The sequence below is a fragment of the Alligator mississippiensis genome, chromosome 4 (genome assembly GCF_030867095.1).
Source record: "Alligator mississippiensis isolate rAllMis1 chromosome 4, rAllMis1, whole genome shotgun sequence".
NCBI classification, from domain to species: domain Eukaryota; kingdom Metazoa; phylum Chordata; order Crocodylia; family Alligatoridae; genus Alligator; species Alligator mississippiensis.
This window is the reverse complement of record NC_081827.1, coordinates 222,975,140-222,988,102: the sequence shown is the minus strand read 5'-3', so window position 1 is coordinate 222,988,102 and position 12,963 is coordinate 222,975,140. Positions and strand designations below refer to the sequence as shown.

At 43.7% G+C, this 12,963-nt stretch overlaps 1 protein-coding gene across 1 annotated transcript in view; it reads left to right on the top strand.

The window, feature by feature from the left end:
- Window positions 1-10,091, top strand: part of GALNT5 (polypeptide N-acetylgalactosaminyltransferase 5) — a 42,740-nt gene extending 32,649 nt beyond the window's left edge. The window contains exons 10-11 of the mRNA XM_006262802.3: window positions 1,439-2,504; window positions 7,096-10,091. Of these exons, the coding sequence (XP_006262864.1) occupies window positions 1,439-1,579 (141 nt within the window). The 3' untranslated portion in view covers window positions 1,580-2,504; window positions 7,096-10,091. The remainder of the gene's footprint in view (window positions 1-1,438; window positions 2,505-7,095) is intronic.
- The last annotated feature ends 2,872 nt before the right edge of the window (window positions 10,092-12,963 follow it).

The window sequence follows — 12,963 nt, the reverse complement described above, 5'->3', positions numbered from 1 at the left end:
ACTTAGGTCCAGGGTACTGTGGTTGTAACTAATCAGAGCAGCAAAAGAGATGCGTATCATCATCCTGGTTATTTTTGTTTTACAGGCCATCACCAAGGCACAATGAGATTAAGTGATTTATATAATATTAAGGATCATTATACCCATTATTTGTAGCAGAAATAAAAAACAAGAATGCAACTAGTAGATGCCCATTGAATTTGTACTAAGAATCCAAAAGATAAGTCTTCAGGAGTGTGGGGCAACCTAGGAGGAGAATAAATTTGCAGCCCAACATTACTAAATAATTTGGAAAGTTATGATAAATGCAAGTTCCACAAGTATATATACATATATGTAAAACTGTTCCTGAAAAGGACACCAGTTGGTAAAGGCACCTAATCCTGATTATGCCTTTCTGATGCGTTTATCACTGCATTAAGAAAAAAGGAGCACTGCTGTGGTCCAGCAAGGCTTGTATTCACCTCTGCATGGTAATAGCCGAGGACATTCTGAATGGTCAAGTGGCAGTTGATTACAAAAAAGATCAGTGTGAGTTTCTGTAAACCAAGGGTTAAAAACCATTCAGACTAGTATTTATTGTTTCATGCAACAAGAAAAGTGAAGAGATAGTCAACTCATGATTAATGATAACCACTGGAACAGTAGTGTCCTTTACTTTCATCCATTGTCATAATGATCATGCCACTTCTACAATGTTCAGTACATTTACCACACACAAAGTCCCATTACCTGTTCACATAAAATCTATCTGTATGTCAGTATTATTTCACCTATGTATTAATCAGATTATGCTCTCAGTTGTTAGAGTGTAAAGCAATAAAATTAAAATGTTCCTAGCATTCAACATACTTGTAGCATTGTCATACCAGCAATATGTAGGCAAAGGTAAATGCACATAAGCACAAAAGAATCAGAATATGGCCCCTAATTATTCAAACCCTTCACAATTTCATAATCCAATTTAGCATCCCAACACTTGGACTTAATTATCAAATTACCTAACACATTTTTCATCATAGTGAGTGTGCTTTTACTTCATCAGTAAGAAATACCACATATGAAAACCAAGTCTCCTGCCATACGTTATCCTACATTGCAAATGCCATCTGGAGTTATTTCCTTTGAATGATAATTATCATTTGGACAGCAAGAGAACTAATCTTTTAATTTCTAAAGAATTAAGAAGCCATGCAGCACAGAAGGTATCATATAATCCTAGTTCAGCAACAGGTGCAAATTTTGGAGCCCACCCAAAATTCTCTTTAAACCTCTGAAAGAATTGTACATATACAAAACTGAATGCAATGTGGGGAATCAAAATCTGCACTATGCAAAACATAAATATCATTTCCACTTCCATCGTTTTTCCAGTTTCAACTAATAACAAATACAGCATGAGTCCTGTTATCTACTGTCTTCTCCATTTTCTCTTCAGATGGATCACATTGTTTTAGAACACCTTCAGCAGCCAACATGTTTGGAAGTGGATCAGTCTCACAAAGCCCTGAGGGTAAATGCTTGTGACTCCTCAAATCCTTATCAAAAGTGGCAGTTTGGAAATTATTATGCTAACTGAAGAGAACATGATCAAACAAGAAACAGAGCGTTCTAATCTTGTAAATTCAAGAATGTCATCTGTAAGACTTGAAACAGCAATTACAAAGTTGGAGGTTCATTTCCCCATGGTAATTGAAATCCATAATTTAAACCGGCATATTGAAAGATGAACATATCAGGCAGCAGTACATCTGGTTTAATGATGTTTAAGACACGCAGGCATGTTTTTCACTCACTGGTGGGCATTTTGGGGCAGGCAGAATTAAAGGGGATGTCTTTTTTTCTATAAATAGAAATACTTTTTTAAATTCTTCATCTTATCATAAGTAGGCCTAAAACAACTTACTTCAGGAAGAAATGCAACCTATCTGAAAGAGTTGCAGAGCTTGAGCCTTCTAACTGTAAGTACCACGTGACCTGTTGTTTGGGAGACCCACTTTTATTAGGGTCAATTTTTCTACAAGCCAATAAAATGGGAGCATCATAAGCCTAAAATGTATCCTAAATGCCTGTGTTCAGCCTAATAACAGCAGCTTGTTCCCAACCAAGTAGATTCATTGCTTATGAAAGGTATATGGCTGGACCCATTTTTTAAAATTGGTTTCCTTTGACAAACACCTTTTTTCTAACCACAGGAAGCAAAATCCTTAAATGCCTTAAAAGTTACAGCAAGCTAGATCATGTATGGACTGTACTTATACATAGAAGGAACTTGAATTTGCTACCTTGATTTTTTTCTTCTGCTTCCCAGATGAGGAAGAAAAAGTCTGTTTGAAAAAGCCAGCCTATTTAACCTGTAGGTGGGAGTTGCCTCATATATACCTCTACAGCTAACTTTCTGGTCAGTACTGGAGCAGCATCAATACAGTAATGTTTAAAGAAACTCTCCTTCCAACCCTCCTCACAGAAAAGGAAGTTTGCCACAGTAATAAAGCATGAAAATGGTGAGTGGTAAGAAGGTGCTGGTCATTGGGGTGGTGAATCTAAGCGCCCCTACACCAGGAAAACAATTATCAGACCTGCAGTGACTGTCTCTTCACTAACAGTGAATCCAATCTAGCAACAACACACTGCTGGGCATGATTTCTTTGCCTCCTAGATTGGATATGTTTGAAGCAACAGTGAAACAAGCTGGCAACAGCCGAGAAACTTGGAAACTATTTTAATAGCCTGTTCTATTTTCACACTACTCTGAAAAAAATGGAGTCTTTGTTTTGCTTAGTAGAACAAAAGATGTTTTCATGGGCAATCTGAATATGCCCGTGCATCTAAGATATTTCATTTTAGTTTTTCATGAATGTGGTCACTTGTTAAAAAGGTAACAAAAGTGCAGGATTCTGATGAATCTATTGATGAATCTATTGTCTATTGGAAACAGTTGTATTACATTTTTGAGGTAATTTTATTGACTGAATTATACCTGGTCTGTGATGCACACCAGGTATAATTATGTTAGGGTGAATCCTACCCTTCCTTCAAGGAGTTGTGCATTACTGAGAGTAGTGTGATAGGCTAGGGACAGATATTACACTGGTTTAAGTGATCAGAAACTGGTTTAAACCTATAACAGAACAGGCATCTAGTGCACATAAACCAGTTTCAAAATCGCCAGAACTGGTTTGAGATAAACCTGGTTGAATGCACCATCAGACTTAACTGATTGAGCTCAAAATGATTTGTGCAACATCTGTCCCAGACCCCTTCCTGGTTTAAGTTAAACCAGACTCCTCCAGAATCCCAGCATGCTCTCTGGGCTGGGCTGGGCTCTCTGTTCCAGAAAGCAGGGCTGGCCCTGCCTCTCTGCTCTCTAGCCTGAGCAGGGACTGGACATGGCAAGATACCAGTCAGCATGGCCCCATTAAAGCAAAGTGGGCAGGGAGGGGGTTAATTTTTCCCTCCTTCCCCCACTGCAGCCAGGGTCTGTATGTCGACTGGGGAGCAGAGGGGAGGGGGCTGCAGCGGTGGTCTCTGGGGCTGGCAGACCCCGGCTGCAGGGCAGAAGGGATGGAGGGAGGAATTAACCCTTCTCCCTGCCCCCTTCACCTTAATGGGGCCAGGCTGGGATGGCATCTGGCCACATCCCTGCTCATGGAGCAGTGAGGGGATGAGGAGGGACATGAATACCCTCCAAATATCAAAGTGCCTAGGAGGGGTTTTATCCCCCCCATCCTCCCTTCTCTATTCCACCGGCAGGGACTGCAGCCCTTCAGGCATGGCCACATTATGGCTAAGGGGGCAAGGAGGGGATTCAGTCCCTACCCTCCGCCGGGAGACTGGAGCTGGGGTAGAGAAGCCCCCTTCCTCCCTGCCCTCCCCACCGTGGGGTGGGGAGAGCAGCTCTGTAGGGGGCTGCCCACCCCCAAAGGCGGACTCTTCCCCCTGTTCCTCCTCCCCCCCAGAGTGGGGGGGTGCACTCTGTAGTGCTGGAGGGGGACTCCTCCTCCTTCCTCTCCTTCCTGCCCCCACCACTGTGAGGCAGGGAGGGGGGCTCTGTAAGGCTGCCCGGCTCCAGAGGGGGACTCTTCCCCCTTCACCTTTCCCCATCTGGAATTGTGCCTGGGCTCCTGGAACTGCTGCCCGGCCTGGCCCGTCAGATCAGTCCCCTTCCAGACCTCTGGGTTGACATGGCCTCATGGAGGGCTGCCCAGGCCCATGCCGACCCAGCCTGGGTCAGCCACTGATTGGAGGGGTTGCTGGGTGCCGACCCCGGGGCCCCGCGTACCTGCCGGGACCCCTCAAGATAGCCCCAGCCTGCTTCTCTGCCCCAGAGAGGGGCTCTGTGAGGTGCTGTCTGGCCTGGCCTGGCCCAGCCACACCAGGGCCACCCCCAGGCACTGTAGCTTAGTGACAGCTAGCCAGGCATCTAGCCAGGCAGCAGGCTACCAGGGCCAGTTTGGAGGCACTGTAGGGGCTTGTGGGTCTGCAGTGAGCCCCTGTGGTGGGCAGCTGCTAGGCTCTGGGCCTGCTGGCACTTCGCTGGCACTTCTGGGCCAGTCCGGGTAGCCTGCTGCCCTGCCAGCTACCAGCTGTGCATGCTGGGCTGGGCTGTGCTTGCTGACAGGGCTCAGCCTCCCTGTCACCGAGCTGCATCAGCTGAGCTGGCCCTGCCCCCATGGCTTGGCTGGGCCAGGTCAGGCCAGGCAGCGCCACACAGAGACCTCCTCCCTGCCTTGTGGCAGTGGGGGAAAGGGAGGAGGGGGAAAATTTACCCTTTTGGGCCAGGCAGTGCTGTGTGCTGGGAATATTCCTGGCTGTCAAGCAGCCACTGGGGCAGGCAGAGCTCTCCCCTCCTCCTCCTTGGCCTACCACAGTGGTCTGGCCGTGCTTCCTCTGAACCCTGTGGGCTAAGGTTGGGGTTTAAAACCCTCCTCAGTCTTACTCAGGCCTGCCAGGGCCTGGCCATGGTCCCCCTCCTCAGTTCAGCTTCCCTTTGGAAGGGAAGGACTGATCTAGCACCCCTGGGCTTCTGGCCTGAGCCACTGTAGGCATGTGCCTGCATTTCTAGAATGAAAAGGGAATGTCTATCCAATTGCAAACCAGTTCAGTCTCTGCAGGTTAGACTAACGTGCAAAGATTGAATCAATTCAGGCTTGGGCTTTTTGCATGTCCTTAAACCTAGTGGCTGTGTGTGACACAAGTACAAGACAAAAAGTCTTTGGGTGGGCAGAATACAACATATGTGCTAGTTAGCATTTACATATGGGGTCCCAGTGCTGTAGCTGACACAGTAGCCTAAGCCATTTTCTTCTGTTCCCAAAATAATTCGAGATCCTGCACTGCTACTGAGAGTGAAAAACACTCCTCCTTTTTACTTATTTTCTAGGGTAGCCATATTGACAAAGACCAAGATCTACCCCTTAATGTTATATTGGTTAATGATATAGAGTGATTTGATGTAACTCCTACACAGAAGGCAATCAAACTAGTTGTAAAAAGTGGCTGAAATGTCAAGGCTATCTACAAACCAAACATGAATTGTTAAAAAGTTTGGGATTGGCCTAGTACAGAAGCAACCCAAATTTGCATGCACCAAGCCTTGGCTCAGTCTAGCCTTTATTAGCAGGAGGAGGAGAGATGGAGTAGGAGCTTCGCATGTACAGAAACAGGTGTTCCACATACACAGAAATGGTAGGATACCTTATACCAGGGGTGGGCAAAATGGTGGGTCTGGCCAGTGGCTGGACTCCATTTCCCAGCAGCCCATAACTGCATCGCTGCAGTGGGTTTCCATGGAGAACCCAGCATCATTTCCATGGAGACCCAAGCAGCATGACAGTGCAAGGCCTGGGTGTCCATGGAGACCAGCCCCAGCAATACATGCAGGGTACACAGCAGGGCGGGGAGCTGCTCCACAGCCTGGGCTGGGATCTTGCAGTGGTGATAGCATGGTCCAGAGCTGGGGCAGAGCTGTGATCTGCTGCCCACACACCCCTGCACAGGGCATGCCGTCAGCAGACTGCAGGTGTGCCCCAGATCCAGACCATACTGTCACCGCTGCAAGACCCCAACCCTGGAGCAGCTCTCCACCCAGCTGTGTGCCTTGCCAGCCCTGCTGCGGCCAGTCTCCATGAAAACCCTGGCCTCCAGCTGGGAAACCCTGGCTGGCACAGCACTGCCACTGCTGGGGGTCTCCATGGAAACCAGCCATAGCAATGCAGGAATAGGCTGCTGGGAAAAGGAGTCTGCCATTAGCCTGATCCAACGCACTGGCCAGCCTTTCCCTGCCCCTGCCCCTGCCTTATATTTACCCTGTTAAGCTGAAAGCAGACTCTGCTTTCAGACCTTATGTCCCATATTTCCATTTCCAATTTCAACCCATAAAACTTAATTTTAACCCCTCAGAAGAAAATTGAGGCTCTTACCTGCCTGGGTTTTCTTCACACTGAAAGCAGCTGCTACTGCTGTTGCTGCCATTGCTGCTGCCACTACTTTTGCTGTAGTTGTTTTGGATCCAGCAACAGCAGCAGCCCTGTGGGGTGAGATCCCTGAGAGCCACACCTGGTGCTCTGTTCACTCCTGTCTCCCCAGATATGCTATTGGGTGTAGGCAGAGTCTCCCCATGGTATGGGGAGCAGTGTTCTGCTTGCCCCACATGCCTCTGTCCTACTAGATATACTGCTAGGTGCAGAGCTGCACTTTTCAGCTCATATGGCCAGGCCATGCAGGGCTGCCTCTGCTGTAGCAAAGACTCTATGGGGGATTGTGGCACTTCCCCACATTCAGCACCTGGGGCTGATCCCTACTCATGCCCTATAGTTGTGCTATGAGTAATGGAGCTCTGCACCACACCCTCTTCCCACACCAGCATTCCCCCTATGCCACAGGTAGAAAACTGGCACAGGAGCTAGGACTGCCAGCTTCATTTCACAGCAGGACAATAGAACAAGATGCCTGAAGAGATAGTTACATCTCCTTCATTGGGAGTTTTCAAAGTTTTGGAACAACACATCCTGCTTTTGTATAGAGGTTTGCACTAGATGAAATCCTAGGATTCTATGTGATAGCATCTGAAAGTGCTCTTCTGTTCATTTGCAGCCAGAGTCCAGCTCATAATGTTGAGAACCGCACTAAAGTCAACTAGAAGTTGTCATAGAAAAGGACTGTGGAATCTGACATTTCCTGTTCTTGATAGAAGGCTTAGTCATGTATACTTCACATGGGAGGTTGGTTTCAATGGGGTGCAGGACAAGTAGAACTTAACACTTATGTGGAATAAAATACCTTCTGAACAGAACTCCGTTGACCAAGCTCAATGTACTGAATATCCCTGTGAATGCATATTCGTGTTGATTTTGTTTACTGTGAATCTTTTCTTTTTTAACATTGTTTTCTGTCTACTGACAGTAATCAGTTTGTTAAAGAATTCTAAGTTACACTTTTGCTAGGGAAATTAATTCAATTCTGACAGAATATTTATATTTCAATATTTTGCACAAAGGACTGTTTGAACTGTTTATTAAGTTTTTTTCATGTTTTTGTTGTGACAAACTGAAGATCCATGCAAATCTGAGTTGTCAGTAATAGCCATGTAGTTCTCTCACTCCTTGGCCATTGCTTTGCAAGTTAGAAAATAAGCTTCTGTGAATATAAGCATTATGCCTTATTTTTCAAGATACATAAGACTGAGCTTTGCACTCGGTTCATACATTGTTGTTCTGACAGCCAAGCCATCACCTTAGTGCTCACAGAGGGTTACAAAACAATTTGTTTCATCTCTTTGCTTTTTCAAAAGGCTTCTGTTTAACATTATCTTTCACATCAAGGATCATCTCTGACAGCATTTGACAGGCTGAGTCCGCCAGAAATATTGATTTGCCTAACAGATTTTCACAATTGGCTTCTATTCCAACTGTCTTCCTGATTTTTTTCTCCTTTCCATAATACAGCTAGCCTGAAGTCACTATCAGAAAAATGACACATGTTGTTTGTGCAGTCATGTTTTATCAGGAGCATGAATTTCATTAAATTCTGTTTGCTGACATTCAATCATTTGTCACTGAACAGGCACCAAATGGTTATCTGTCATGGTCACATCACATTTGCAGTCCTGTCACTTGCACTCTTCTTCCTGATTTGTGGAAATGTTCACTTCAACATTTGTATCTTTTCCCTAAATTTGCTAGTACGTCCCTAGGGACTACTGAAAATAAACTGGGCTGTTCTGCTACACAGTATTAAGAACACTCAGATTATATCAGTCATCTAGACTTCCAAAACACTAGCATTTTCCTAGCACACACAGAAAACTATTCAAGGGGCACATCTACATGTGCAAATGCTCTGGGCTGGGTGTACTCTAGAGTAATTTACTCTAGAGTTGACCCACCCTGGGCAGGCATCTACATGTGTAGGCAAGCAGGAGGAAATTTGCTGCTCATGGCAGCAGTCTGCTCCCACCCCTGCTGGCCCTGCACTGGCCCCCTGCAGCAGCCAGGGGGGACTCTAGGCTCCCCCTAGGTGCTAGTCCAGGGGCTGGCAAGGATCACAAGTCCAGGAGACAACTTTCTCATGGCAGGAGCTGAAAGATTGCTTCTTGCCCATGAGAGCTACCTGCTGCCAGGGCAGGGACAATGTCCCTCTACCCCCACAACAGGGAGCTCCCAGACCTTGCTCCATGGTTGTGGAGTGGGGACTGAGAACTCCCTGCTGCTGGGCCCGGTGGGCATTGTCCCCACCCAGGCTCCGGTGGCAGAGCCCTCTGCACCAGCAGGCAACTCCTAAGGGCAGGGAGCAATCTCCTGTTGCCCAGCTGACGGGGAGCACATTTGCTCCTTTGGGCAGCTACACATGCCATACTGCACAGTATTACTCCCAAGTACATTTGCTATTTGTATTTACAGGTAGCAAATTTACTTGTGGTTAGAGCAAATTACTGCGCAGTAAGCATCCGCACATGTAGACAGTGACACCTACTGTGCAGTAATTTGCTCTAATCTTGAGTAAAGCATCTTGTGTAGAAACACCCAAGAAGAAACAGGTGTATAATTTTCCTTAGAAACACTGACAATTTTTTCCACAGGTCATCATAGAACTGATGAGATTGTGAAGAGCACCTATACCCCTGCTCTAATTCATATTCCCAGGCCACAGATCAGATTTCAAGTACTACTTCCAGCTTCCTCAATTCACAAATGCAAATAAAAAGTGTTTCAGTTCAAAGAAGTGTGAGACTGTTTACTAGGCTTCAATGAGCCTCACTCCTTTTGGCAGCTCTTCTGTAGGCATGCATATGTTACTAGCTCTTCTGCAGCTCTGAGTGGCTTTGACTTGCTTGGCTGGGATACAGACAGATAATGATCATGTTTTATTTTTTGCAAAAATAAAACAAACAGTTTTAACAGTTAAACAGATTTCAGTGACATCATTTCACACCTTGTGGCAAACTCTACCTTCTGATACATTTTGTACCTTTGAATCATAGTTGTTAGAGACGGTCAATTTTTCTTAAATCACATACTCCATTTCATTGCAGTGGGGGATAATCCTCTATTTTATGCACATGGATGTATACTCACATGTATATATTTATATGGCAATAAGTAGTTTTATTTTTATTTGTTGAATTTTCCTGTAACATTTATATGTGAATTTTATCCTGTTACTTTAGCTCTAGTTTAAGCCTTTTCAAACGTAAGCGTTTCTGGCATATACTTTGTAAATTTCAATGTGTTCATCAAGACACTATGCAATGTAAATATATCAAATGAAATATGTATAAGAACCAGAAGACAGCTAGTTTCATTCATTATTTTGTTAAAGAGAAAGATGTACATATTTTTTAAATATGACCAAATGTACTTTATAAAATATGATTTATGGGTATTTCAGCTCAGTTCTTATATGCGGAAACATAACAGGCCTTCACACTGTACTTTTACCTGTAAGTTTTTTGAATTTGAAAACGGAATTTGAAGGCTGAATCTGAAAACTTGGTTTATTTTCTACTAAAAAAAAAATAAAAAAGGGGAGGGAGGTGATGGCGACAGAAGGAATTCTTAGCAAACGTAAATAAATGGAAATGAAGATTCTCATGTGGAGTGGTACTGTGATAACAGAGTTCTTACTGCTTTGAATTCCTTTCTATGTTTCCTTACTGCATTACTGTTGGGTAAAGTGGTAACACTTCGATTTCTCCTATTTATACTGTTTATGTGCATTATGCCTTTCATTCAGCTTAGACAATGAAAACAGATCTTTCTGTACTGTTGGGTGTTACACATATAGTTTTTGCTGACACTGTGTTTGTGGGGTGGGAGTAGAAGTGGGAAATCAAAAATATGCTTTCATTGCAGTAGTTCAACATAAATTCACAAAGCTTAATGAACAACTCCAGCTCCTCCCCACACACCTTTCTTTTACAAATATAAACTAACAACATGATATTAGCTTTCAGTGGAGACAGTAGTCAAGCCTTTCAAGTATGTCTGAGCTGCTCACAGGGCCTGATCCTGCACCATATTTTTGAATGAAAATGTTACTGCAGCCTTCAGTGAAAAGATTTGGTCCCTTGCTGTGTACATAGATCCTTCTGTCTTAAATGGTCTTTCTGTGCCTTAGTTCTGCCTCAAAACTCATGATATGTGGATAGAGGAATTATGTAGTTCAATGGATGAGCTTTATTTCCAAAATTTAGGGTAATTTATGTGGAGCTTCATGAAAGGCAAGGCAGCTTTGTTAGAAAGGTACAATAAAGGGGCTAGATCTAAGGATCTAGGTTCATAGATGTTGTTAGGGATTCATAGATGTTAGGGTCGGAAAGGACCTCAATAGATCATCGAGTCCGACCCCCAATCTATTCTATTGAGAGTTATGTCACAAGTCTGCTGGGTACCTTAAGGCAAGTCACTTTACATCCATCCCTCAGTTTCTTCATCTGGAAAATGGAAATAATGCTACTTAATCCTTCCTGGAGTACTAGAAATAAAGATGCTGCAGAAGAATTAGGTGTCATAACTATTCATGTCTCTACACTCATTTACACATCATCTCTACCAAACCTTGGGTAGCTGAACAGACAGTAGTTTCTGGAAGGTCCCTCAGCTTTTGAGGACTATCTCCAAGATCTCAGCACTCCCAATGTTGCTGGATGCACCATGTTTGGAATGTGTTGTAATTGAAATTCCCATAAAAGAGAAGAGGATATCCCTCGAGGTAAGCCACAATTCTAAGCCCCTCACATTGGTATTCACTGTAATAGGGGGCATGTTTGCTTCTTAATTTAATTTATTTTCTTACAGTGTAAGAAAGAAGCCCAAGTAGACGTGGGGGAGGAATAAATTGTTCAAAGGTCAGTCATCAATCTCAAGCTTTTCATGACCATAAAGAATAAGTTTGCTTTCCAAGTAAGGCACAAGAGAGGCTAAGTTTTCTGAAATTAGTATTTCAAACTAGTTTTGTCCTGAGGAAGAAGCCAAACTAGGGGCTAGACCCATGTAAAATTCCAAATTCTACTGGAATCTTTCTCGACCACCCCAGGTATGCACATTCCTAAATCTATCAAAAACTGTATTTTATTATAGTTTTAATATTAGTGTAGAAACCTGGAACAACACAAAGCAAATGTGAGAGCTGGTATTAACAAACAAAACATGCAGGGCCACAATAGAACAGGAAAAAACAATGTCTTTCACTAACAGAGGGTTAAGGTCCATGTCAGACTGTGCAAAAGAAGAATGTATCTTCACAAAAGGTAACCTGATTCTTAGGTCCTGGCATTTAGGAGGCAGCAAGGCTACTCTTTGGAGTAGGTACCGAATGACTAAAAGTTGATTTCTGCTTGTTGTCAGAGTGGTCAGTGGAGACCAGAGAGTGGATGGGAACCGACATTTATGTGTCCGTGAGTCAAAATGGTTCCTGGGCCACTCCTGCGGTAGTGAAGTTTACATACCATCCCTTGCTGAGGGATGGGCCTAAAGACACAATCCAGCCCTAGTTTGGCTTCCTCTTCTCAGGAGAAACTAGTTTGAAGTAACAATCACATCTTACTCTACCTGTAAGCATCATACACACACACACACACACACAGAGCATGTCTACACAAGCTGTGTTAATGCACATTAGGCTAATTTAATGCACATTATGGGCATGAGTCTACATGTGTGTGCCCTTAATGGACATTAAAAATGGCAAAATTAGGCTAATCATGCCTAAATTTGATACCTGCAAATAAAGGTATCAAATGTAGTTGTGATTCATTAAAGTGCATTAACACATGTAGACACAACCTGGCACTAACTTTAGCACTGGGTCTGCCCAGCCACTAGGGGCACATGGCAGGGCTTCAGGGACTTGGCATTGACTTTAGTGCAAAGTGCACTAACTTTAGTTCCAGTTCCCTGCATGTATAGACACCTACCAAAAATTGCTTAATGCACATTAATTTAATGCACATGTGCATTAAATTTAGTTGTGCTTAAATGCACATGTGGACACAGCCATACACACACACACACACACACACATAAATTGTGTGATTCTCTCAAATGAAAAAGTACATTATTTTTCTATGTGTCTTTTGTAGTTTTCTACAGCTTTTATTACAGAAATTATTTTTACTATATTAGACTTGGATAGATGATAAATACATAAAGGTCAAGCTTAAATGATCCTGAAGATGGAATTTCCTTGCCAGCCCAAAAGATGGTCCCCTTCAGGTCCCAGGTGATGGATTTGGATGGTGTAATGTAGAGAAATTTGTACTCCAGCTGCCCATACCATACCTGTTTGGTACTTAAATGGATTTATTCTCTAGGGGTGTTACTTGTCAGCTTTCCTGAGCCAGCTAATTAACTCTCAAATATTTAAATGTGATGGAGTGTTTAGAAATGTTTTCCAACCACAACCTAAGCTAAAGAAAAATATGGGTTCTCAACACTATTGAAAGTTAATCCCCATTATTATTAT